The 27,659-nt window shown below is 42.0% G+C and overlaps 1 protein-coding gene across 7 annotated transcripts in view; it reads left to right on the top strand.

Moving 5' to 3' along the window:
* The window catches only part of KIAA0232, a 48,479-nt gene extending 21,069 nt beyond the window's left edge, over positions 1–27,410 (top strand). For 6 of the 7 annotated variants that reach the window (XM_079983459.1, XM_079983456.1, XM_079983455.1 and 3 more), the window contains 10 exons: positions 3,987–4,124; positions 8,481–8,547; positions 10,204–10,288; positions 11,829–15,099; positions 16,512–16,620; positions 18,860–18,964; positions 22,008–22,070; positions 22,297–22,395; positions 24,067–24,164; positions 24,906–27,410. In XM_079983459.1, coding sequence (XP_079839585.1) covers positions 4,077–4,124; positions 8,481–8,547; positions 10,204–10,288; positions 11,829–15,099; positions 16,512–16,620; positions 18,860–18,964; positions 22,008–22,070; positions 22,297–22,395; positions 24,067–24,164; positions 24,906–25,082 — 4,122 coding nt within the window. In that variant the 5' untranslated portion in view covers positions 3,987–4,076 and the 3' untranslated portion in view covers positions 25,083–27,410. The remainder of the gene's footprint in view (positions 1–3,986; positions 4,125–8,480; positions 8,548–10,203; positions 10,289–11,828; positions 15,100–16,511; positions 16,621–18,859; positions 18,965–22,007; positions 22,071–22,296; positions 22,396–24,066; positions 24,165–24,905) is intronic. The other variant, XM_079983458.1, reaches the window with a different exon arrangement.
* Positions 27,411–27,659: the final 249 nt, after the last annotated feature.

Here is a 27,659-nt window from a genome sequence, read left to right as displayed (position 1 = left end):
AAACTTGACATGAGCCAACAGTGTGACGCGGCAGCTAAAAAAGCCAATGCAATTCTGGGCTGCATCAATAGGAGTATAGCATCTAGATCAAGGGAAGTAATAGTGCCACTGTATTCTGCTCTGGTCAGACCTCACCTGGAGTACTGTGTCCAGTTCTGGGCACCACAGTTCAAGAAGGACACTGACAAACTGGAACGTGTCCAGAGGAGGGCAACCAAAATCGTCAAAGGCCTGGAAACGATGCCTTATGAGGAACGGCTAAGGGAGCTGGGCATGTTTAGCCTGGAGAAGAGGAGGTTAAGGGGTGATATGATAGCCATGTTCAAATATATAAAAGGATGTCACATAGAGGAGGGAGAAAGGTTGTTTTCTGCTGCTCCAGAGAAGCAGACACGGAGCAATGGATCCAAACTACAACAAAGAAGATTCCACCTAAACATTAGGAAGAACTTCCTGACAGTAAGAGCTGTTTGACAGTGGAATTTGCTGCCAAGGAGTGTGGTGGAGTCTCCTTCTTTGGAGGTCTTTAAGCAGAGGCTTGACAACCATATGTCAGGAGTGCTCTGATGGTGTTTCCTGCTTGGCAGGGGGTTGGACTCGATGGCCCTTGTGGTCTCTTACAACTCTATGATTCTATGAATCTATGAATCTGGCCCAGTAGCATTTGGGCAGCAGTGCAAATGCTGACTGCCTTCCCCCATCAGCGTTCTGCAATAGCTGGAATTTTTAGACCAGGCCCAAGAACATAGAGCGCATTGTAGCAATCTAGTCCTGAGGTTGAATAACATTGGGGACAAAATTGTGCCATGTAGAACCCCACAGCACAAGTTGCAGGCAGGGTTCAAAATTAGCAGGGCGCCAGGTGCATTTTGTGCCTAAATTCTCCATTTGCGAGCTCAAAAAGTCTGGGTGCCATTTTTGTGTCTGCTGACACTAAAGGACTACTGAAATGTATGTGCTTAAAGTATATGTTAAGGATAGACAATACGTTAAGGCGTTTAACAATAAAGAGTAGAATGTTTGAAAACTGAAGTATGGTACCAATACTTTTATTGTCAACGCCAAATTAAAATGTATTAACAATTTCTGCTAAAAATGAGATATTGACAATGTGTCACTTATGTGAATTGCGTATTAATTCATACTTTACAAAATAATAACAAAAAATGGTTGTCAACATACACACCCCACTGATGACTAGACATTCTGTTTTGGTGCCCACAGCCCAGGTCCCAAAAGCCATTTGACTCCTAGCTTTTCTATACCAGTTTCTAACGCTGGTGCCAGGGGGTCAAAGAGCATTCCTTCAGTGTTTATTTCTGGATTTGACTGCACAAATAGGAATGGAAAAACTGTAATACAGTGCCACCAGTTCCAGTCCCACACAATGAATCTAGGAGGTTACTGTTGTCATTGGTATCAAAGTTCATAAGAGTAACAGGACCACACTCCCCTGGCCCTCTATTAATAACAAGGCTAATATACTCTTGAAACCTGGCCTATATCCAGTTTGAGGTGGATCCAGATAATCATTGTCATCTAGGAATGCTAGAATTGCTCCATAACCACCATCTTCACCACGTTTCTCAAAAATAAGTGTATTGTGTCCACTGTGGGCTTTTAAAGGAGTAGCTGCCTATTTAAGGGCGGCTGGGACCCTCCCCCTCATGCAGTGATGTGTTCACAACACCCTAGACCCACCCAGCCACCCCACTGTGGTTAGCTGTAGCCAGCCAGAAAGGGCATATGTCCAGAGGGCATATGCTTGGCTCTGTTTCTTCAAGTATCTGTCCACATCTTCAGGCCACATCAACTGGAAATGGTCCCATAACAATGGGCCAGACACTGCCTTGATTGGATTTGCTATAATAATAACATCCATGTCACTATGAAGTTTAGAGATTTTGTCCTTGAAGTATAGAATCACAGAATTGTACAGTTGGAAGGGACCAGAAGGATCATTTAGTCAAACCCCCTGCATTGCAGGAATCTTTTGACCCTGACCCTGAGATTAAGAGTCTCATCCTCTATTGACTGAGCTACATATATCAGAGATAAAGTGCCTTGCAAGCTAGTAGCTGCTAGTTACCATGTGTTCTAGGAGTCCGCCCCTTGAATTTCGGCTAACTAGTCTCTGGACTACACGGAACAACATGGTGAATTATGACTTTGCTGCCTTCACTGCCATGTGGTAAACACGACTACAGGTGTTCAGTCAACTTTGAGCAAGATTTCAACCACTTGCAGTTAAGTATCCACTCATGTGATGTCCAGTACTAGAGAGGACCCTTGAGAGTGAATCTATTTACATTAGATTCATATAAGGTGGTAGAAATGTTGAATCAGTAACTGGGCCCAGTAATGGACTGGATGACGGTCAATATACTGAAATTTGATTCAGATAAGACAAGAGCTGTTGGTGGGTGACTTGTCAGTACTGGTAGGCAACACTTTGAGTTGTACTTCCCATAAAGAAGCAGGTTTATTAGTTGGTGCTCTAGATCTAGCTTTGTTGCTGGAGGCACAAGTAGCCTCTGTGGCGTGAGGTGCCATTTATCAGTTTGACTGGTGTGCCAGCTGCTGGGACAGAGCCTACTTTTAGTTATCTCTGCTGTGCTGGCCTAGAGATTAGACCACTGTAATGCATTATATGGGGACGCGGGTGGCTCTGTGGGTTAAACCACTGTGCCGCTTGGGCTTGCTGATTGAAAGGTCGGCAGTTTGAATCCCCGTGACGGGTTGAGCTCCCATTGCTTGGTCCCAGCTCCTGACAACCTAGCAGTTTGAAAGCACACAGTGCAAGTAGATAAATAGGTACTGCTCCAGTGGGAAGGTAAACGGTGTTTCCATGCGCTGCTCTGGTTTCACCAGAAGCGGCTTAGTCATGCTGGCCACATGACCTGGAAAAACTGTCTGCTTAAGCGGACAAACGCCGGCTCCCTCGGCCTTTAAAGCGAGATGAGCGCTGCAACCCCAGAGTCGTTCGCGACTGGACTTAATTGTCAGGGGTTCCTTTACCTTTACCTTAATGCATTACAGTGGTACCTCAGGTTACATACGCTTCAGGTTACATACGCTTCAGGTTACAGACTCCACTAACCCAGGTAAATAGTGCTTCAGGTTAAGTACTTTGCTTCAGGATGAGAACAGAAATCGTGCTCTGGCGGCGTGGCAGCAGCAGGAGGCCCCATTAGCTAAAGTGGTGCTTCAGGTTAAGAACAGTTTCAGGTTAAGTACGAACCTCCGGAACGAATTAAGTACTTAACCCGAGGTACCACTGTATATGTTCGGTTGCCTTTTGAAGGCAATTGAAAAATTACATTTAGTGCAAAATCCAACTGAGTGTGCCAACTGGGACCAGGCATTGGGGGCACTGATGATACTGATCTCTGCACTAGCTCCTAATCTGTTTCTTTTTAATGCCCTTCACAGCTTACAGCCAGGGTATCTGATAGACCACCTGTCTCCTTTTGAGTCAACCTGTGTAGTTCATCTTTAGGGAACCTTCTCTTGGGTACCTCTGTTTTCACAACTATGTCAAGTAGTGACCAGGCAATGGATTTCTCGGTGGTGGCAATCCAGTTCTGGAATACTTTCCTCAGTGCCTGCTTTTAGGATACCTAGGTGCTTACACTCTGAGGCAATTTAGCAGAATAAGTGTTGCCTAAGTTTTTGTGCTGCTTTATCATGTGCTGTTGTAAGTGTTGCTGATGTTATTTGATGCATACATTATATTCTCTTGTGTTTTAAAATCTTTATTGTAAAGCTGTATTTGGAAAATTTAGTTGGTTGGATCTACTGTAATTAAAGCTAAGAGTCAGGAGGGCAAGTAATGGGCTCATGGAGCTCGTGTACATAGTTATTGTGCTTCTGCTCCTCACCACGGTATTTGTGCCATCCTTGTACAAAGGTCTTCAGCATCTTGCAAACAACGTGGAGCCAAATACTGCTGTTAACTTTTATTCTTTGCTTTAATTTATTTTTAGGAGAATGACATCTTCCTGGGTTGGGAAAAAGGAGCTTACAAGAAATGGGGAAAGAGTAAGAAAAAATGCTCTGATCTAACACTAGAAGAAATGAAAAAACAGGCTGCTGTTCAGTGTCTTCGCTCTGCTTCTGATGAAGTAAGAATTAGCACCCTTGTTTAATTCTATGTAACTTCTCATTCTTAATGTGGTATTGGGGTGGATAAATTTTAGTTTTGTAATGTTGGTAAATTTCAGTTATAGAAAGCTTCCCTTCAAAATATCCTAGTTGAATATGAAATCTTAAGTTTAATCTATTTTAAAAAATAAGAAACTTCATTATTATTGTTATTGCCATTTTCATACAGAATGGTTATTGACATAAGCACATACAAAACGCAGTAAGAATAATGAATGTAAAAATACAAATAGAAAAATGAAATGAAAATACAGAGGTGAGGGGGAAACTGGGAAACAACTGAGAGTGCTATGCTGTATATATTTATCACATATAAAAAGAAAAAGATGAGTCAAATTAGTTATCAATAAAGCCTCTCCACCTATTTATCTGTGGAGCAGGGGGTTTAGTAGGCTGTGTGGACAAGTTAACATAGGAGAAAAACTTATACCGTCAAATGAAAGTGGTCTATTTTTGGTGAACAATTAATGGCTCTCCATTTATGTGTCAGGTGTTCTCCAATGTCCCATACTTTTGCTGGCCACTCCTCTCGGAAAGGAGGTGAGTCAGATTTCCAGTGGGAGGCCACAGGCACAAGAGATTTGTGCATGATGGGTGAATTGGTACCAGGCTCCAAGGATAGGAGTGATGGTGGAGATAGTTTCAAAAATTTGGGTCCAGAATCTCTGAACTATGCAGCGATCCCACCTCTGATGACGGGTTTCATGGCATCCCACAGGCTCGATATTTTAGTGTCCAGGATGGCATTTTATAGGAAATAAAACTTTAGCGCTTGATTAAGACTTTCTTTAGCCAATTTGTTGGTTAGTAGGAGAGAATCAAAAGTCAGCGAAATGAACTTGGGCTTAGAGAGTCCACTGCTAAAGAGATAGAATTTGGGGCATCATCTGAGACTGGGATGATTCCTATATCTGTTTTTGTCACTTTATACCAAAGATCTTTGGATATGAAGATATAGTCCAAATGGGCCATACATGTACGAGTGAAATGTAAATTCCCTGTCAGTGGGGTGGCAGATCTGCCAGAGGTTGCATAAATTATTGGCATGCAAAAGTTTAGTGAAGGCTTCACCAGGCTTTAGGGAGCTAAACTTTCTCAGACCCTAGTGAGGTATCTGTCTTTTGGGTCTGCTATGGAGTCCTGAATAGTGAATGGGCATTTATTTATTTTTGAAATCATTATGGCCACACCCCTTGCTGAGGGCACAGGTTTGGTCACCTAAGCATTTGCCCTTTAATAGCAGTGTAGTTGTAGCTATGTAGTTGTTGTGCTGTTTTTCTTTTGGTGTGTCTCTTGTATCAAAATTATATCTGGATGTTCCTTTTTCAGGAGCGTTTCTACTCTGGAGCACCTCAAGGCAGAGCCTAAACCTTTAGCATTTAATGAAATAACCTTTACAGTGGGTGGCACTATAACCATAGCTGAGAACAAATGGTGCTTATCCAATATGTCAAAGGAAGAAGTAAGAACACAGCAGCATGCTTGAGGGTTGATTGCACTGTACAATAAACTCTCAACAGGAGAGAACAGTAAGAACAGAGAACTTCAACTTTTAACATAGCAAACTGTTCAAGGTGCATCCAGCTATCTGTGGCTGGAATAGGGGAAGCTGTGGAGAGCATTATGCTAGCACACCAAGGAACAGAAGGGGGGCTGAGGCAGAGAAAGATCTTTTGCTCCACACCCTCTCCTCCTCTGGGAGTTAGTCATAATAAGCCTGATGGCTATGTGCTTGGTTTAATCGTTTGTGCTTTACAAAGGCCTAAGAGCCATGGTGTGAACGAAGAAAGTCTGCTGCAGAGCTTTGCATTTTCTTTTTCTCTCTGTGCGTGAACCATGAGGAAGAGGTGGGGAGGTTAGTTCCACTCCTTGCAGCTACTTTGGGGATTGCAATTTTACGTTCATGGATAATATTTTGTAGAGGCAGTTTATCAGAGGCAGCAATGTGTTTGCCATTGACTTGCACCAACAACTTAAATAGGAACCCCCATCAGTAGGAAATCCCTGCAGCCTTCAGCGCAATGGTGTGACATCTGAATTATCTCTGTTGAGCCAGTTTCCTGGCATAAATCTGGAAATGCCTCTACACTGAATGCGTTGTATTTAAGTTCTGGATAGTTGCATAGGGCATTTAAAATCAGAGTTTTAGTTTGGTAGTGTTCAAAGCAGACAACAGTATTTCAGTTGGTGCACCCACTCTGTGTCCCCTTTCAGTGTCATGGAGAGTGATGGGGGGATTATATATTCAAACTGTCTAACCAACTTAAAATCCAATCAGTCATCTCTCCCCCTCCTCTTTTTCCAGAATCCCATGTAGTTTATTTTTTTTCATTTTTTTTCTCTATCCAGTTGAGAAGCAAATTTTAAATCTAAATATTCATTTGCCATTTTACCTTAAGTGCTTGCAGTTATGTTTGGGTACTTAAGCTGGTATTGAGGGTCTCCTTTGCTGTTTGTACTACATCAGCTATTTGATTAGATAACATATCAATCTTGCTTTCAAGTGACTGCAAAGCAGCTGCTCAGTCTGTTGCTAAAGTCTTTCTTATTTTATGAATACACTCCCCTCCCTCTTTTTTATTATCTAAGCTGCTACAAGGTTTCCTGCCTTTTGCTTTTAGGCCCTGGAGCCATTTTTTCCTCACAAGCTTCTTCTGAGAGCTCTGAGTAATCAGGAGCTACAGCTTCCTACCAGTCAAGCCTTGCTAACTTACCTTTCAGGCCATGCAACCCCTGCAGCATTACCCTTCAGGAGGTGTGCTGAGAAAGGTGAAGAAGAGTGATTTTGCAGACACTCAAAGCAAATTCATTCCCCAGGGTGCTGGAAACTTGAAATCAAGCTGCCATTTGACTGCAGCAGGCCAAGGGGAGGGGAGGCTAAATAGGTTGTATATGATGGGCATAGTTACAGTCTGAGTTTCAGTAAGACAGAGGTGATGATCAGAGCTCTTGGTAGCTCCATGATCTGCTCAAAAGTTGTGCAGTTTACATTCTGAGCCAAATTTAATCATTTTAAGTCATGGTGCAAAGGAACCATCGGGAGCGTTCTCTAAGGCTCCTATTGTTCTTATGCAGCTGTGGCTTTTCTTGTCCTTCACCTGATGTCAGGTGAGTGACAGCTGGATGTTGTTTGGCCAAAGTGGCCGTCTTGCAGGCCATCTGGGATATGTGTGCCTGTTTAGGCGCATGGGCCAGTGGTTTCTCACCATAGTAGTAGAGCATGGGACATAGAGTGTTGTGCCAAAGGGTAGACATGTGCTGGAACATTGGGTTGAATAAATGATTGAAAATACATTTCAGCTGGTAGACTAACAATTAATGAAAATAAGCAATAGGTGACAAGGTGTAAGGATCAAGTGAAATGCAGCTGGTTGGCCACTATCCCTCACTGTACTTCCATATCTATACTTCTGAATAACACTAATACTTCAAAAATTAGAGATTTGTTGGGATTGCCTTTTGACATTGGCTCCCAGTACGTTTCCGAGCACAATTCAAAGTGTTGGTGCTGACCTTTAAAGCCCTAAACGGCCTCAGTCCAGTATACCTGAAGGAGCATCTCCACCCCCATCATTCTGCCCGGACACTGAGGTCCAGCGCCGAGGGTCTTCTGGCGGTTCCCTCCCTGTGAGAAGCAAAGCTACAGGGAACCAGGCAGAGGGCCTTCTAGGTAGTGGCGCCCGCCCTGTGGAACACCCTCCCATCAGATGTCAAAGAGATAAACAACTACCTGACATTTAGAAGACACCTGAAGGCAGCCCTGTTCAGGGAAGTTTTTAATGTGTGACAGTTTAATGCATTTTTAATCTTTGTTGGAAGCTGCCCAGAGTGGCTGGGGAAACCCAGCCAGTTGGGCGGGGTAATAATAATAATAATAATAATAATAATAATAATAATAATAATAGGGATAAGATCTGGTGTAGCTATTGAACTGATGTTTTTTGGTTTTAAAATTAGAGTTCTTTGGGGAACTTTTGGATAGGTAACATGGCCCTCCGCTCCATTTCATTTTAGTTTGACACCTAGGCCAAACTACACATTTCACTGGCTGAACATTCCAATTAGTTCCTTAAAAGCAGCTCCAGTGGCTCCAAATTTGAGCAAAGATGGGGAAATTGTTTACTTGCTCACACTGCAACCAAAAATTAACTAGTTGGCTTAGATACAAGCCACTATTCTCTTTGCCAGCATTACCTTGGAGTGGGGGATACATGCTGCGACTCTTAGGGAGACAATATATATGAAGCACTTTCAGTACTTGAAATGTATTAAGTAAATGCCAAGTGGTCATTGTAAGCTTTTTTATTATTACACAGAGCTCTGGGATTGAGACTTTAGTGGAGGAGCTCTGCTGCAGGTTGAAAGATCTCCAGAGTGAACAAGGTGAGAAAAACATTTGGACTACAGATCTTCAGAGTTATTTTTTTATTTTTTTAAGTATTTATAAACCACACTTTCATATAAAATATCACAAGGCAGTGGGGCTAGACCATTCTTAGATGCATTAGGTCAATACCTTACACAGTTCTATGGTTTCAGTTAGGCTAGAACAAAACCCAGGTCTCTCAGATCGTAAGGTGTCTGCCATTTCAGGCTGCTGGTGAGAACTCGCATGTTTCGAGTGCTTCACCCTTTACCCCAGTCTTAGACATTGAAGTCAAGCCTTTTATCTGGTTTGCTGAGCACAGGAATACTTTTATTGTGATGGAGCATTCAGTCACGTGAGCCTCCATTGCAGCCTGAATTAGTACAATCCACTTTATTGGCTCTTTATGATGATTGCACCCAAGTTCTTCAAGGACTGTAGATGTAATATTGGGTCATGATGTGCGACATTTCTTAGTAAATTGAGATCCGTCCCACTATGTATAAGGAACACTGTGAAGCCATAACAAGAGAATGCAGTCCATGGGAGACCAGCTTGGTGTTGCTGGATTACAATTTGGAACATCCCTGTCTATCTTGGCTACCCCAATCAATGACCAGCTTTCTAGAGTTGTTAATGGGTTGATAAAAGTCTGAAAATGCACTTGAAAAAGTTTATATTGAAACTAAGAAAATGCAATACTTATAACAGTAACACACTTAAGTATTTAGCCTGGGAAGGCAAGCCAGAATAAATTATTGTCACTTTAGTCCCTTTGAAATCAATGAGATTTAAGTTGGTGGTCATCATCATTCTCTCTTTTCATAGCAAAGGATCTATTAAGTCACTTGAGTGATGATTCGGAGGTTAAAGCCTACACTTGACCTTGTTTTAGATTGCATTTTAAGCTAGACTTTTACCTGCAGTAATACATACAAATTTACAATTGTGGGATTGATACGAGGGAGCAGACAAAAGCAAGCCATCACCCCACTTGGATCCATCCCTTGGCTTCAAAAAATAACACATTGTGTCCAATTAATGTCGTTCACCATAAATATCTGGGTGATCTCATACTCTTAACTCACTGAGTTCTCATCTTAGTTCCGGTCTCAAACCCCAAACGTTTTACTCTCATCTACCAAACAGCTGAACATCAACACATTTTTATCTGTATCTGTAGCTGGTGTTTCTGGAAAGCTTAGGTAAATGAATTTTCCTGGCCTCCTTGAAATTAATTAATCCATTACTTTCATAAATGATCCCCGCTTGTCTCCAAACAGAATACTATATTGTAAAAGAAATGTGGGTTATTTGAGCAAATGATTTGAATTACACCCCTGCATGATATAAAGGCTGTATTGACAAATTCTATATATTTTAATGGTTTCAGTAACTTATGAGCGTGTTTTTGAAAATTATTAAAATTAGTTAAATCCCAAATGTATATTAGACTACCCTGATTGTGTTCAAATAATATTTGATCAATTTTAGAGGACAAAATTCACTTGATGAAAGGTTTAAAATATAGTGCTTAAACCATTAAACTATGCAATAATACTACTGTAAATACAATTACTTAATATGATGTGTGTTTCTCATTATAAGAAGTAGCCTGGTAGGGAAAGTATGATATCACATTTTCAGAAGGCTGTTTTTATTTTATTTTTTAGCAGAGGAGAAGATTCACAAAAAACTTGAGGGCTCTTTGCCTCCTGAAGTTGATTTCTCTCCTGCAGCAAAGGATCAGGTGGAAATGTAGGTATCCCTCTTTTAAAATGAAGTATTGTGTTTTCCTGTGTATGTTGATGTAAAAGCCAAATGCTATTTTAAATAGACAGTTAAACATATACAGGTCTTAATATAAGGGTTTCAGTCTTTTGTTTTCTATTAAAATGTTTACTTCTGCATTGTAATCATAAAATAAGATTTTTTAAAAATATATACATGAGAAAGTTATATTTTCCTTTGACAAAGGATAATACTGGTTTTCATCCTCAGCAAGGCTTCCCCAGTTTATCAGTCCTACAAAACAAGGTGCTACGGATGAGAAAAATAGGCAGGGAAAAGCTCTTGATTTGATGAATCACAGGTGGCTGTGGTCTAAACCACCGAGCTTCATGGGGTTGCCAGTCATAAGGTCAGCAGTTCGAATCCACATGACGGGATGAGCTCCTGTTGCTTTGTCTCAGCTCCTGGCAACCTAGCAGTTCAGCGCAAGTAGATAAATAGGTACTGCTACAATGGGAAGGTAAACTGTGTTTCTGTGCACTCTGGCACTTGTCACAGTGTTCCATGCGCCAGGAGCAGTTTAGTCATGCTGGCCACGTGACCTGGAAAAGCTGTCTGGACAAACGCTGGCTCCCTTGGCCTGAAAGCGGAGATGAGTGCCACACCCCATAGTCATATTTGACTGGACTTAACCATGCAGGGGTCCTTTACCTTTCACCTTGCTGGAGAAGTTAGTTTTGTTGTGTCAGAAATGTTGTCTTCAGTGACACCTGTTGAGGAAAATAACATGAATTTACAAGATGGTCTCCTGGACATCTGGCTTCTTTGCCCCTTCGTGCTTGATGACAACATTGGGCACCAGGGACTCTAGAGATCTGTGTTTCTGTGCCCCTCCTGAAACAGATGGAACCAGTGCTCCCCCCCCCCCGCCGCCCAAAAAAAGTGTTTAGGGGTACTCTCATTTTCCTACTCATATTGAAATACTGCCCCTCAATGAGGCCAAGCTTAAGATTCACAAAATGTTACAGATAGGTAGCCGTGTTGGTCTGCCATAGTCAAAACAAAATAAAAAAATTCCTTCCAGTAGCACCTTAAAGACCAACTAAGTTAGTTCTTGGTATGAGCTTTCGTGTGCATGCACACTTCTTCAGATATATTCACAAAATGTTTAGTGGTATGCGTACCCCTGCATCCCCCCAGAAAAAAGCACTGGATGGAACCTTTACTTCTGCCTCCCACTTTGCACTGCTTTTCAGAGGTGGCAGAAAGGACCCACCTATTTCTGCAGAGAGACTTTGGACACTCATGTGCATGTACAGTGAGCCAGGATGTCTGGGCATAATGAGTAATCATTCCCATGATGCCCACACACCCCAAGCAATACAGGTATGGGAGTGTCTGAGACATTCCAATTGGCCCTTCATATAAATGGAACCCTTGTCTGTCGTCATCCCCCTTTCATCTAGCAAGCTATGAGAGAAGGATTGAGTGTCAAATCCATATCTACAGTAAGTCCTGCATATAAAACTTATTCCTGATTTATATATTTTTTCGTTTCTCCATTCAGGTATTATGAAGCATTCCCACCTCTTTCCAAGAAACCTGTTTGCCTGCAAGAAATTATGACAGTGTGGAATAAATCCAAAATTTGTTCTTACTCCAGCTCCTCATCTTCTTCTACTGCCCCAGCAACTAGCACAGATACATCATCTCCAAAGGATTGTATTAGTGAAAGTGAAATTTCCAAAGAGAGAAATGGTAACAAAGTACATGCCACTGTCCATGAGAGAACCACACAGAAAAAGGATAAAGATGAAAAAGAGAATAAGTTTGGAAGTAGCAGTGTTGAAGATAAATCTGTTTTATATAAAAAGCAAGTCCGACATAAATCTGAGGGAAAGATACGCCCGCGATCCTGGTCTTCTGGCTCCAGTGAAGAAGGTTCAAATTCTAGTGGTAATCAAGGTGAACTAAAGGCAACCACAAAATGTGTTAAAGTCAGGCATAAAACAAGGGAGGTTCGGAGTAAAAAAGGTCGCAATGGACAAAGCAGGCATTTGGCAAAATTTGGTGAGAAGTCTGAAAGAAAAATTCATGCTGGCAGCAGCAGTAATGGATCTATCAAACAACTCTGTAAAAGAGGTAAACGGCCATTAAAAGAAATTAGAAGGAAAGAAACTGGGAACTACGAGAGAAAAGAGCTATATTTTGATAGCAGAAATGAGAAGGAATATAAGGAAGAGCCCTTATGGTATACTGAGCCAATTACTGAATACTTTGTTCCCCTGAGTAGAAAAAGCAAGCTGGAGACAACGTACCGCAATAGGCAAGATGCATGTGATGCAGCTTCGGAGGCTGTAGAAGAATTAGCTGAATCGGTGCAAGGTCTCTGCATTAGCAACAATAATATTAATAAAACATACCTCGCAGCAGGTACTTTCATTGATGGCCATTTTGTGGAAATGCCTGCAGTTCTAAATGAGGACATTGGCCTCACTAGGACCTCAAAGTGTTCTCAACCAGAGGACGATACACACTCAGATGGCGTTCATCTGTCAGAACTAACGCACTTCTATGAAGTGGATATTGACCAATCCATGTTGGATTCTGGTGCCTCAGGCAAGATGGAAGGAGAGAGTCGGATTTTGAATATGATTCGGCAGAAAAGTAAAGAGGGGACTAATTTTGAGGCAGAATGTTGCATAGTGTTTGATGGAATGGAGTTGCAAGGGGAAAGTGCAATATGGGCAGATTCAGCCACCTCTGGTGCTGAAGGGTGGTTCTTACAAGATCTTAGTAATTTAGCTCAATTTTGGGAGTGCTGTTCGTCCTCTAGCTCTGGTGATGCAGATGGGGAAAGCTTTGGAGGAGATTCTCCTATTAGACTTTCTCCTACTTTAGACAGCACAATGCTTAATTCTCACATGCTTGCAGGCAATCAAGAGCTGCTTTCAGATACTAATGAAGGGTCTGGTTTAAATTCTTTTTCAGTGTTTGAAGTGCAATGCAGTAATTCTGTCTTACCATTTCCTTTAGAAAAATTCAGTTTGGGAAATGAAAATACAGATTCTAGTAGCAATGTTGGTATGTTTGGGAAAACACAGTCTAGATTGTTAATATGGACCAAAAATAGTGCCTTTGATGAAAACGAACACTGTTCTAATTTATCAACAAGAACTTGTAGTCCATGGTCATACTCTGAAGAAACACGTTCAGACAATGAGACTTTAAATATTCCATTTGAAGAATCCCCTCAATTTAACTCGGATGAGATAAATTATGTAGTTCCCAGAGTATCTTCAAGTTACATAGATGAAGAAATTGTAGATTTTTTGCAGGAGGAAACCTGCCCGGAACAGACTAGACCTTTAGGAGAAATGCCTACCTTAGTTTTTACAAAAAAATCAAAACTAGAATCTATATGTGGTATACAATTAGAACAAAAAGCCGAAGATAAAGAATATGAATCTACACAAGTGTGTAGTGACAGCAGTCCACATGAAGATGACTATGGCTCAGGGGTTATTAAAGACATCTGGACAAATATGACAGACAGAAATTCTGCAGCAATTATAGAAATAGATGGTGTAGAAGAGGAGCTGTTTTCAACTGATGTAAATCATTATTGCTGTTGTTTAAATGACACAAAGGTAGAAATTCTTCAGGACCCTAACAAAGCAGTGCAAAGATCAGAATATCATCTGTGGGAAGGACAGAAAGAGAATTTGGAGAAAAGAGCTTTTGCTTCAAACAATTTATCAGAAGTGGATTGTGGGGATTATACTACACCCTCCAAACCATGGGATATTAACCAAGATAAAGAAAGTTCATTTATTCTTGGTGGTGTGTATGGGGAGCTCAAAACCTTTAACAGTGATGGAGAGTGGGCAGTGGTGCCGCCTAACCATCCAAAAGGAAACTTACTACAGTGTGCAACTTCTGATGTAGTTACAATAGCTGGTACAGATGTTTTCATGACACCAGGAAACAGCTTTGCCCCTGGTCACAGACAGTTATGGCGACCTTTAGTATCATTTGAACAGAGTGAGCAGTTGAAGTGTGGTGATCGTGGATTAAATAGGGGTTTTTCATTTATCTTCCATGAAGACTTGTTAGAAGCTTGTGGTAATTTTCAAGGTGAAGAGTCTGGTCTTGAATATTCATTCTCTTCCTTTGATTTGAATAATCCATTTTCACAAGTTCTTCATGTAGAATGTACATTTGAACCAGAAGGAATTGCATCCTTCAGCCCTTGCTTTAAACCCAAATCTATTCTTTGCTCTGATTCTGATAGGGAGGTTTTTCATCCTAGAATATGTGGTGCTGGGAGAACACAATACAGAGCTATACGAATTTCTCCTAGAACTCACTTTCGCCCCATTTCTGCATCTGAACTTTCTCCATGTGGTGGAAGTGAATCTGACTTTGAATCAGAGAAAGATGAGGGGATTATCCCTGCCCCTTCACAGACTGAAGTGTTTGATGATCCACAAGCAGATCTTAAACCACTGGAAGAAGATGCAGAAAAAGAAGGGCATTATTATGGCAAATTGGAACTTGAGTCTGGAAAGTTCCTTCCTAGATTAAAGAAGTGTGGAATGGAAAAGAGTGCACAGACATCTCTGGATTCCCAGGAAGAATCATCTGGAATATTGCTGTTGGAAAATGAGAGTTCTTGCTTAGAATGTGGTATAAAAGACCTGCAAGACGTGATGGCTGTGGAAAACCCTAACACTAGTTGCAAGGTTGTAGAACCACAAGAAGAGGAAGACAAGTCTTGCAGTTGTGGAGATAATTCATATGAAGATAATCTTGTTACTTCAGCACAGCTGAAAGAGGTATGTTCTTGAGAGATGTATTCTGTACATTTTTTTGTATAATTCAAAGATCTAACATATTTAAGAAAAATGGAACCTTAATGCCATCACAAAAGGCATGTTGGCTATGAATTACATTAATGTGTTAAATAGGTTGTGATCAACATTGTTCACACATGTAAACTCAAAGATACTCAAGAAAGCAGTAGAGGAACATGAGAGAGACAGGGTTGGCATCCAGACTGCTAAGAGAACAAACCTCTCTCAGTGAGCAAATACAATACCATTTTCTTGCAACCTGCTGTCTAACCCTGTTGGGCAGGGTATAGCTGTTGCACTATATTAAGAACCTGTGTAAATATTCCAAGGTGTTCTAAAATGATTGTTCTATTCTTGTATTATGCTGCTTGTTGGAAGAATTTGACAACCTGCCTAAAATGTATGGTCCTGATGCAACTGTTATGATTAACTTTTTTATGAAGGGTAAAAGATAGAGGATTTCAGAATTTATCTTCCAGTCATGCTATATAATCTAGCAACTGAAAGGCTGGCTTGAATTTGTGACTTTAAAGTACCGTATATACTCGAGTATAAGCTGATGTTCAGCACATTTTTTATGCTGAAAAAGCCCCCCTCGGCTTATACTCTAGTGGCGGCGGAGGAATGAGAAGCAAAAAGGAGCCCTTAGGGGCTGCTTGTTCTTCCTCCACCGCTGCTGCCACCAGCCTCTGCCTCTCAGCAGCACCCTAGGTAGGCAGGGGCTGGGGGGAGAGAGAAGCCCCCTCTGCCGTGTGCGCATGTGCACGTGTGCGCATGCACTCTGGCCCACCAGGAGGTTTGTGGTGTGGTGAACCTGCTTATACTCAAGTCAATAAGATTGCCCAGTTTTTTGTGGTAAAATTAGGTGCCTCGGCTTACGGTATATTCGGGTCGGCTTATCCTCGAGTATATGCAGTATGGTATATTTTAAAATTAAAATTTAAAGCATGAATTATTAGCTGTTTGAGGTTTTTAAAAATGGCTGCTCTTATGAGGATTTTTGAGGGCCCCAATCCAGAGAACTACAGAGCAGCGGAATGAATGCAGCACACATGACTTTCTACCTGTCATCCCCAAACAGGGATTAAATGTGAACTGGGATCCAATTCAAACATAGGTGTTGATCTCAAGGCTGAGCACAAATACCTACTGTTTTTTGGGAAACAGACGGCTTTGAATCTGCGAATAAGCTTCAGTGGGGCTGACCTCTCAGTCAATGCTGCATGAGTGTAACTGCTGCTATATAGTCACTCTATCAAAAAACAGAAACTTTGCAACTGTAACTTTTAAACAACATTTAAACGTATTTTGGCTACAGATTAATCAGTAAGCAGAAGTGCAGTTTAGTGCAGTGTTTTATCTCTTAAACTAAAATACAGTTATTCTCAAAACAGTTTCCTGTATTGAATAATGATCTTCAGAAAATAAGCTACAATCAAGCGAAGCAGTGCTGGTGGGAGAAAGCTCTTTATACACCACTCTTTCCTGCATCACAGTTTGAAGGTAGCAGCATCTTTTAACTTACTTAAAATGAATTGAACACTTTATATCTGAGCAGAAATAGAAGGTGAATGCAGTTGAGCATGTACCAACTTGTAACCATTAAGTACCGTATGCCAAACATACTTTTGGAGGGGAATTGCCAGACACATACTTCCCATGCATTCTTATCACTGCAATAGTGTTGTGAGCTTACAAAGTAGTTTCTGGCATATTAAGAATGGTCATCTATATTTAATCTTAGCTACTATCTCACAACCGAAGTGGCGAGTGCCGACAGAAATGAAGCTACAATGAGACTAATGAAAAACATGAGGGATGTCTGCATGCTAAGGGATGTTTCAGACAGGGTCTGCAAATTATGGCTGGCTGTGAAGTCCAGTCCCCCCAGGAGAACACAACAGTATTATAAACATTTTATCAACACTTTTTTATTAGCACTGTATTGTCTGATTAAAAACTGAAGTTGTATAGCTAAGGTTTTTTGTAGGTTGATGAACACATGCTTTAAAAAAAACCTCTTGACTTCTGAATAGCTGCACTGCTTTTTACAGTTTGTTCTCCTTCATACATCAAAGACCGTATATTCGAATGTTTAAAAAATAGTAAAGTGAATGTTATTTGTAGTATAAGCATCAAAATATGGGGAATTTTGGATTTTGGCTTTTCAATATTTAATATGTACAAATGCCCCAGTATTTCACGGAGTTGTATGGCACCTTAGAGACCAAATTATTTTGTGTCATGACTACCATTTTATGCAGCATACCTACCTGGGAGCAGTGGCGTAGCGTGGGGGGTGCAGGGGGGGCCGGCCGCACCGGGCGCAACATCTGGGGGTTAGGGTTAGGGATAGGGTTAGGGGGCGCAAATCCACGGGTTAGGGGGCGCAAATTACTTGCCTTGCCCCGGGTGCTGACAACCCACGCTACGCCACTGCCTGGGAGTAAGTGCTATGGAATGTAATCGTGCTTTACTTCCTTCTACATAGGTTCTACATGCAAGACATACTGAGCTTTAACTAACAATTGTGCTTCAGTCAGCTGAAATGCAACTTTTAGCTTTTAATTAAAAATGAACAATCTTACAAAGGAATGTTACCATTTAAACTAGCTTCCTGCTAATCCAAGAAAATGATAGAAATATCTAGCCTCTGTTTGATTCATTTCCTCACTTGGGTCTTTTTTGTTCTTTCTGTGCCATTGTAAGCTTTACAGGCCAAAAGAGAAAATTATGCCCATCAGTGGAGCAGTTTAAAGAAGCTCCCACTCTGGCTCACGCAAGAAAGCCCGCTTCTCAGCTGATCAAGCCCCCTGCCTCCAGCTTGAGTGTCCCTCAGCGGGGGCTTCATTCAACTGCGCCACTGAGGCGTGGCAGCCGCACACCCTTCAGCAGAGCAATATAAAGAAGGCTCCTTCCTATGCAGTCCCTCTGGGATATGAGGGCCAGAGCTCCATGGCAGTGTTTTACCCAGTGCTTATTGCAGGTGAAGCAGCCATTGCTCTCTGGCCCTCATACCGGTCCTAGCCCATGTATTGATACAACGGCCAGGCCTAGTGTACACCACAACCACTCACACATCACAACCACATAAGTGCCCTCACAATTAAGATTAGAGAAAGCATTTTAACTCTTTCCAAACCTGATTTGGGAGGTAGGAGTGATCCTCCTGAAGAGTGATTAATTTTCCCTCCCCAGCTGCAATCTTGAGGAAGATGTCCCCCGTGCGCACACACCAATTAGGCTTGGGGGAAAACCTTCTCTTGAAGCCAAGTTTTCACCCTAATTGGGGTGCAGAGGGGTTACAACTGGGGACCATAAAACCATTGTTAAGACATCTGTCGAACAAGCAGGCCGAGGGATGGGGGGAATGACTGAAGAGAAATGGAGCAGAGTTGGAATCCTTTGCTGACATAGGACTTGATCTTGCCCCTGGTGTTACACCTATGAAAAAGGTGTTAACAAGAATTCAAACACTTTCTTAGTGGAGCACTTCAGATGGCTGCCGCCTCTGTCTTTCCCAAATCTCAGAATAAGATTCCAGTTTGGCAGCCAATTGCAACACATCACCAGGAGTATATAAGCTTTGGCAAGGGAACATCACTCCTATATCATGCTAGGACTCTCTCTGTCCAGAAACACATGACTATACAAGTATGGACTTGATAAAAAGGTGCTTTGTGCAAACAACAAACCACCAAGGAAGATAGGAAGGGTAGATGGATAACTCTTGTGCTCTCAGACCCTTTACAGGTACTCTGCTTCCGAACTCCAGACACACACATGCACCAGGAATCCCAAATCCACTGCAGCAACTGGAAGCTGAAGGAGAAGCCACCCTACATAGGTAATCTGGGTGGGTGGTGGGTAACCAGGGATGTGGTGGTCCATTCCTTAAACTAAGACTCCTGAGCATCCTCCATCTGTTCCTTATAAGCATCCCAAAATGTGCAGAGTACGTGCACCCATGGCCAGAAGGTTTTCCTCTCCTACCCTAGAACAGAGTTTTTCAAACCTTTTTAGGTCCACGGCTCCCTTGACCTAGTGGCGTAGCGTGGGTTGTCAGCACCCGGGGCAAGGCAAGTAATTTGCGCCCCCTAACCCGTGGATTTGCGCCCCCTAACCCGTGGATTTGCCCTAACCCCAGAAGTTGCGCCTGGTGCAGCCGGCCCCCCCCTGCACCCCCCACGCTACGCCACTGCCTTGACCAACTACATTATTTCTGCGGCACCCCTGTGAGACTCAGAAGCCCAGTTATGTCACCCCTTGCCTGCAGAGCTGGCAGCCCCTCACCCGTTTTCAAACACCCTCCCTTGTGGAGTGTTCCCTCAGCCTCCTCTTCTCCCGTCTCCTTGGGAGTAATCTGGGCAGCTGCAGTTGACCCCCCTGCCCAAAGGAGAGGAGCCTCCTCACACTGTCCCACAGGGGCCTGGGAAGCACCCCCTGGCCAGCCCCAGAGGCACCATTCACCTGGGGATTTTGTAGGCAGAGCTGCTGCAACAAACAGCTGTAGAAGCCTTTGGGAGGCAGTGATATGAGAGGACACCAGAGGAGGGAGGGGCAGAGGCCAGTGTTGCCATCATTCAAGGTACCCCAGGGTGCTATAGCACAGTGGTTGAAAACCACTGCCCTAGACAGAATGTCTAATCTGGATAAAAGATTGGATAACACTGGAAAGGACAGACATTTTAGACCTTGAGAGCCATTGTAACAGATTTGGATGGCATGCCTTTCTCGGTTATAATAAAGCTAAAGTGCATAGCAGATATACTAGTCACATTCTCAGAAATGCTCTATTTAAAGTCTGGACCCGATATCTACCTCTTATTGGAGCCACAAACTCCATGGTGGATATCCCCGTTGGAAGCACATGCTGTTAAAAAATTGAGACATTGGGCCTCATATAGGCAGTTAATAACAGAAGACCAAGGCAAATTAAAGTTAAAACCATACCGGGAGATAAGGCAACATTTATCTGACTGGCTCCAATGCCATCAGCTGAATAGTGTTTTCCAATCAGATATTAAAAGAGATTTTGGCAAAAAAGATTCAAAATTCCAATTGATAGTATTAAAAAAAACCACACAAAACTTTTATCCAAAATGTATGATTTCCTATTGGAGTGAGACATGAAGGATGAACAAGTAAAGGAGGCTCAGATAAAATGTGCCCAAGACATTGGCAGGACTATATATTTAGAACAGTGGGAGAGGCTATGGCAAGTGGATATTAATTTCACAGCCTGCTACTGTAGCAAAGAAAACTTTATAAAAAATGTTCTTTAAATGGTACAGGACACCAGCCAAGCTTGCAAAAATTTACAAATTAAAATCTATTTTATGTTGGAAATGTGGAAAACCCCCGAGGCATATCTATTGGGCATAATAGGGAGTGATATCCCACAGAATAAGAAAATAATTTTTTTATATGCCACAGTAGCTGCCAGAATAGTTCTAGCCAGCAAATGGAAAGACAAGACAGTATCCTCTAAAGAAGAATGGATTTATAAACTAAGTGAATACATAGACTTGGCAAAATTTACAGCAATTATAAGATCTCAAACAAATCAAAATTTAAAATCAGAATGGAAATGCTTTGAAGAATACATGGAAAAATGCTGCTCTGAAAAGAATATGTTAATATACATAGATTAAATGTGTAAAGTGGATGTGTGAATATAAATATATGGTTAGCAAGTATAGATTAAGTATGTAAGTATATGAAGTAAAGGTGAAAATAAAATCAGAAAGGGTTGTAAGAGATAAAGATGAAGATTTTTAGAAGGAAGTCGATCCGTGGTGGAGGGAGGTCACGGGGATGGGTAAGGGGTCTTGTTTTAGTTTGTATAGGTAGCATATGTGTTTCTATGTGTATTTGTGGTATCTGTACGTCTTGTTCATATATATTTTTCCCCTCAATAGAATATTAAAAAGAAAACCACTGCCCTAGAATATAGGAAGAGTCTAAACTGACTGGAGAATCTTCCCTTACCTAATAGGTTATAAGACTGTCCAAATCCCAGTGAGCTCTCATCATGCGCTGGAAAAAGCAAATAGTTATAATTATTATTTATACTCCACCCATCTGGCTGGGTTTCCCCAGCCACTCTGGGTGGCTTCCAGCTCATATAGAAACATAATAAAATGTCAAACATTTAAAACTTCCCGATACAGGGCTGCCTTCAGGTATCTTCTAAAAGTTGTGTGCTTCTTTATCTCCTTGACAACTGATGGGAGGGCATTCCACAGGGATGGTGCCACTGCTGAGAAGGCCCTCTGCCTGGTTCCCTGTAACTTCTCTTCTTGCAGTGAAGGAATCGGCAGAAGACCCTCAGAGGAAGACCTCAGTGTCCTGGCTGAATGATGGGGGCAGAGATGCTCCTCCAGGTATACTGGGCCGAGGCCATTTAGGGCTTTAAAGGTCAGCAACAACACTATGAATAGTGCTTGGAAACGTACTAGAAGCCAGTGTAGGACCTTTAGGACTGGTGTTATATGGTCCCAGTGGCTACTCTCAATCACCAGTCTAGCTGCCACATTCTGGATTAGTTGTAGTTTCTGAGTCACCTTCAAAGATAGCCCCACATTGAACTCATTGCAGTAGTCCAAGCGAGAGATAACCAGAGAATGCATCACTCTGGCGAGACAGTCCACGGGTGAGTAGTGTCTCAGCCGGCATGTCGGATGGAGCTGGTAGACAGCTGCACTGGACACAGAATTAACCTGTTCTTCCATGGACAGCTGTGAGTCCAGAATGACTCCCAGGCTGCACACCTGGTCCACACCCACCTGCCCCACAAAGGGAAGTGCAACCAACTTCAATAAAAGCCAAGCAATCCCCTCCACCTTTTCTTAATGCTAGCAAAACTTGTAATGTGTTCTCCCTTGCAGGATCAGAACCAGGTTACATTGAAGCAGAACAGTCGCAGGAGAGAGACACTCTTCATTTGATGAGTAAGTACTTTGCCCAGAACAATGTTATATCCAATGGGTCTTTCCAAATACTGACTCCAGCAGAGTTAAGAGGTGAGAGCATTCTTGTTTGAAGAAAAAGGACATAGGCAGTGGCATCTAGAATAAAAAGACTATTAAGTGTTGGCACCGTTTTTCATTTACTCATTACCCTGGGTCACGGCTAACGTCTTGTAACACCTTGCCTATGTTTCTCTTGTCTCCTCAGGCAATCCAGCAACCATTCTGCATACACAGAAGCAAGAATGCTCTTCACAGATCATGACATGCAGACCACAAGGGATGTCTACAGCTTCAGCAACCGCCAGTGAGAAAGCAGCTTTTTTCTCTAGAGTTGCTACCATTTTGTTCCTACAGGTTTTTGTGCCTTTGAAAGCTGAATGACAGGCAGTGTGGCAAACAGGTGCAGCTGCACTCGGGGAAGTCTGCACCAGTGAACCCCTCTGGCTGTTAACAATGTTTTCGAAGGCAGAGGACTCCTGTGGAAACAAAAATATGGCAACCCCCGCTCTGTGGTACTGTCAGGCCTCACTCCACAACTGATACAGTGGTGCCTCGCAAGACGAAATTAATTCATTCCGCAAGTTTTTTCTTCTTGCGAGTTTTTCGTCTGGCGAAGCACGGTTTCCCATAGGAATGCATTGAAAATCAATTAATGCGTTCCTATGGAGACCGCTTGCCAGGCTGGCGGTGCGGAGAAGGGCTTTTCTCCCCACCGCAAGCCTTCAGGACAGGTACGGGAACAGAGGGGAAGGCGCGCAGCGCTTCTCCTCTGTTCCCGGGGCTTGCGGTGGGAGGAGGGTTTTTCCTCCCCGCGCCAACATTCAGAACAGCATTCTGAAAGTTGGCGGTGGGAAGGAAAACCCTCCTCCCACCGCAAGTCTTCAGGACAGCCATCCGAAGGCTGGCGGCGGGAGGAGGTCTCTGCGCCCCACCGCCAGCCTTCGGAGCAGCCATCCCAAGGCTGGCGGCGGGAGGAGGGCTCTCCGCCCCACCGCCAGCCTTCGGAGGAGGTCTGAGGACAGTGGGGAAGACGTGCTGCGCTTCCCCGCTGTCCCGGAGATTTCCCTATGGGCTTTCGTCTTGCGAAGGAAGCCCATAAGGAAATTCGTTTTGCGAAGCGCCTCCAAAACGGAAAACCCTTTCGTCTAGCGGGTTTTCCGTCTTGCGAGGCGTTCGTCTTGCGGGGCACCACTGTATTGTTCAACAAAATCTGTGACTGAATTGCTTTTCTTATGGTGGCTAAGCAGTTAGGGAAGCCTTGCCCCTTATTGGTCACCTCAGATGTCTTTGGAGGACATACAGTGGAAGGGATTATCCACAACAGCCCACCTGGGTTGAATGTTTGTGCCTTCTGTGTGTCATTAATTGGTGGACATCATGAGCACTGGCATAGCAGGATCATAAAACTGGCCTGCACAAGAAGCCAGAAGAACTGATACTACACTGTAAGATACAGTGGACCCTCTGGATACGAATTAAATTAGTTCTGGGGGTCCATCCGCAACCCGAAAAGTCTGTAGGCAGAGGTGCTGCTTCTGCACATGCGCGTGGTGCAATTGAGCACTTCTGTGCACATGTCAAGCGTGCAGAGCACTTCTGCACATGGCGAAACCTGGAAGTACACACTTCCGAGTTCACCACGTTCGTAACCCAAAAGTTATGTATCCAGAGTGGTATGTAACTATAAGGTCCACTGTATTAAAATAAGATGTAAGAAATAAAACATTTTAAAACCATGGTTCTGTTTAGTCACTTGACCAATTGAACTGATGAGAGATCCCTCTGTTTCCTTCACTAGCCTCTGTTGCAGTTCTGCTTGTCTTTTGACATCTTAATTGACCAAACTGGATACTTTTGTTTAAAACATAATAAAGACACTATGCCACTGAAAGGTAACTTTAACAAAAACAAAAAACCTTTTGTAATGGAATTCTGTTTTTCTCTCTCCCCCTTATCTGAAATACAACTTTGGAAGAATGCTGTACAGATGTCAAGAGAGAGAACAGTATTGGAGAATTTGCAGATGTGGAAGAAATATCGCAGTGTGAAGAACATCTTCTAGATTTTAATATGGTAAGCTTAGCAAATATTTTGCAATAGCCAGCGCAACTGGAAATCAGTTCTGAGTCACATGTGGAACCCCAGTGAGTAGAGGAGATTCTGCATTTCAGAGGTTTGCCTCTCAGTTTGTGGAGAGGGGCAGGGAGAAATAAGGCTTGCAGAAGTGTTCATATGAGTAGAATGCCTGAAGAGGGCAGGCACTGGAGGTTGCAGAGGAGCAGTTGCTGACTTTCCTTTTCAGACAGCTTTTCACATCATGTTGAATCCTCTTATAGATGTGATGGGCCCCAGAGGGTGCAGTGAGAAGTGGGGAGAATGAAAGTCCCTATTGTGTGCATGTAACTCTCTTTGGATCTCAGTCAAAATGTGTAATCATAGTGCAGTAACACTGAGATTTAGCTTTTCTGTATATAGGATTACCATACAGTGGTACCTTGGTTCTCAAACGTAATCCATTCCAGAAGTCCGTTTGACTTCCAAAACATTCGAAAACCAAGGCACAGCTTCTGATTGGCGCAGGCACCCCAGAAACAATAGCCGACAACTGCATCAGATGTTTGGCTTCTAAAAAGGTTCGAAAAGTGGAACACACACTTCTGGGTTTTTGGCTTTCAGGAGCCAAAATGTTTGAGTCCCAAGGCGTTCTAGAACCAAGGTTCCACTCTACAATGTTTGAATGTTTATTTACTAAGGGAAATTTTATATTCTCTTTTGCAAAGCTGTATTCTACATTTTAATTTCTTAAATCTATAGGTTTCTTCTGTACATGAAGCAAGGTGTACAGATCCCAGAAGTTCTGAAACAAAATCAAATGGCATTAGGAAAAAGCTATACTCCAGTGACAGCCCCAGCTCTGAAGGCACAGCATCAGAAGGTGGAAATGGATGGGCAGATCCTTGTGAAGAGCTTTTCTCTCGAACTCAGCTATAAAAACTGCAGAGTAAAAAAAGTATGGTTTAAGAATAGCATGAGATGGAAAACTCTTCCTGAAGGTCTGTGACTCAGCAATGAATTGATTTTCCCTTTGGGTTAATGGATTCAGAAGTGTATTTATCTTTCTCTTCTTGATATTTTATTTTCAATAGTTGGGAACATTGTCCCATTGAAGGCTTTTTTTCCCTCTCCCTCCAAACTGTTAGTTCCTTAGCCATTTGGACCTAGATTAGATTGTGTTGTCAAATCAAGAATGGATGTGCATGTGATTTGTCATGGTAGTTTCACTGCTCTTTTGCATCTTAGCTGCAGTTATTTTTATTTTTAACTGTAGCCTTATCAGTATTACTATCTAACTAGCATTGCAGTGTCCACAGCTATTCAGATATTTTATCTTTTGGCTTTTAAGATTTGGGAGATAAATACTTACCACTGTAATCTATCAGTGCCTTTCTGAATGTGAGAGGACAACATGTGTGGCTTGTCCAGTCTTTAAGATCTTCTAACTTTGGAGTAGGAAAACTAGGGCTGTGCTTTAGAGACTTTCAGAAACTGTGTTTTCTATTCTAGGATCTCTCCTCTTAACTCGCATATAAACTAACACAGTTGAAACTATTGTTTGTTCTTGCTAACTGAAGAAGCCAAGGATTTTTTCAGGCCTGGGAAAGAAACACTATTTTTTTTCCTCTTCTTCCTTCCCCCTCATTTCTTCTCTGTTCATCTCTTTCAGGGCTCAGTACTGTAAAGTAGATGATTAAAAACAAAATGACACTATGTCCTGATTCCCAAGCACACTTACTTCAATGGTACTTAGGTGTAAGTGTAGTTTGGGTTGCACTGTTAAACCCAATGGATAAATTTAATGGATGATGAGCTTTTTCACAAGCTGCAAAGATTTTGCTTGAATAACTAAAATAATCTTGGAATTCAGTGTTTGGTAATTTATAGGCGAAGGATTAGTGTGTCACTCAAAACAAATCCTGTGGCTCCTGCAGTTGGCTACTATTGTGGTTCTAATTTAGTAAATCTTGTAGCGATCTTTGTGTCCTGAGAGAATGTTAGGAGTAAGTTGTGTGTTGTGGGTGGGAGTGGGGAACGTGATGACGACTTACATGTGTGATTGCAGTAGTGATTGTTGCTTTATGTGACCTGCTCTTAAAGTTTATTTTAACATAGTCAATGCATCTGTCAAGTTGTAACTGTGCAAGACTATCAACTCCTTGTGCTACTAACGTATTATGCAAATCATAAGAGCCAGGAGGAGCAATATTGGTTTGTACCATTTCATAGTTTTTAAAAAAGATCTATACAATAGCAGCATGTTTAAGACATCAGAAAGTGCAGAAAGTTTACTATTGACTTGAAAATGCTAAGCCATTAATTTTGATAGGCAAGAAACTCCTAACAATTATAGTTGTTTCAAATATTAAGCTGAACTGGCTTTGAAATTTTTATTCTGTGCTAGTGAGCTGAACTAAATTTGAGTTTTGTTGCCTTTTCTTAATTGATAGTACATGACTTAAGATCTAGGGTATCAACACCTTGTAAGATTGCATGTATCCTTTCTGTTGAAACTTACTCCATTGGCTTGGTTTGTACTTTCCAGGGAAATGTTATTAATAACTGCTTTTAAGCTACATTATTTTAGCATTCATACAACAAATCTTTAGAGTGTTTGGGTTTTTTTCTTATTTGAGATTCGGGATAAGTTTTTATATACTTACTTTCTTCTGGAGCTTCCTTAAAAAAAGTTGTATAGCACATGCACTGAGAATATTGTCTGTCAACATGAAAGCAAAAAGAGCGAGACTGATAAATCATAATGATTAACTAAACTAGTAAGTCATTATTACAATAAGAAATGACCAAATGGAAATATTGCAGTGGGCGAGAAGAACCCACACTTTTTAAAACTCAGCTTATTTAGGTAGATCTCAGTGAAAGGGTTGTTGGTTACATTATGATTTAATATTTTAACACCTTTGAAAATGTACATGTTTCATGTGTGGGCAATAACAAATAATATTTATTTGTTCCATAATTGAATGGAGAAAATTCTGAAGCTTTCCAGGGAGGAGGTTGACGTGTGAGTTTGTGTTTTGTTTTTTTGCAAGAATAATTTAAAAGTGGAGATGCTGAGATGCACTGTGGTCTGAGGCGCATTGGATATCCATAGCACTGAAGGATCAGTTTTTTCATTCCTGGGCTGAATTTGTTTCTACTTTTTTGCTTCAAGTGGTTGTATTGTTCTGATTTCACATACACCAGAGTAACTGAATTTGTTTTTTGTGGAGTTACTTAACACCAAATAAAAAGATAAAAGGACAGCTTTGTTGGTTTGCCTGTTGTTATAATCAATGTACAAAATTCCCACTCGCTATGAGAAGCAAGGTTACATAGGTTGAGAGCTCCTGGGCTTGTCTGTGATGGGACATATCCCTGTGTTGGATTAAAAGGTCAGACTGCAGCAATTTTCTTGAAGGCGAGACAAAGGATGCAGGCATGACCCTCCCACCCAAAGAGAGAACTCTTAACAGCCTATGTTGAAACAAAGTCTTTGGACAGGGAAGAGAA

This window comes from Podarcis cretensis (assembly GCF_951804945.1).
Source record: "Podarcis cretensis genome assembly, chromosome: 7".
Lineage (NCBI taxonomy): Eukaryota > Metazoa > Chordata > Lepidosauria > Squamata > Lacertidae > Podarcis > Podarcis cretensis.
Note: the sequence above shows the minus strand (reverse complement) of the source record. Positions and strands in the feature narration are given on the sequence as shown.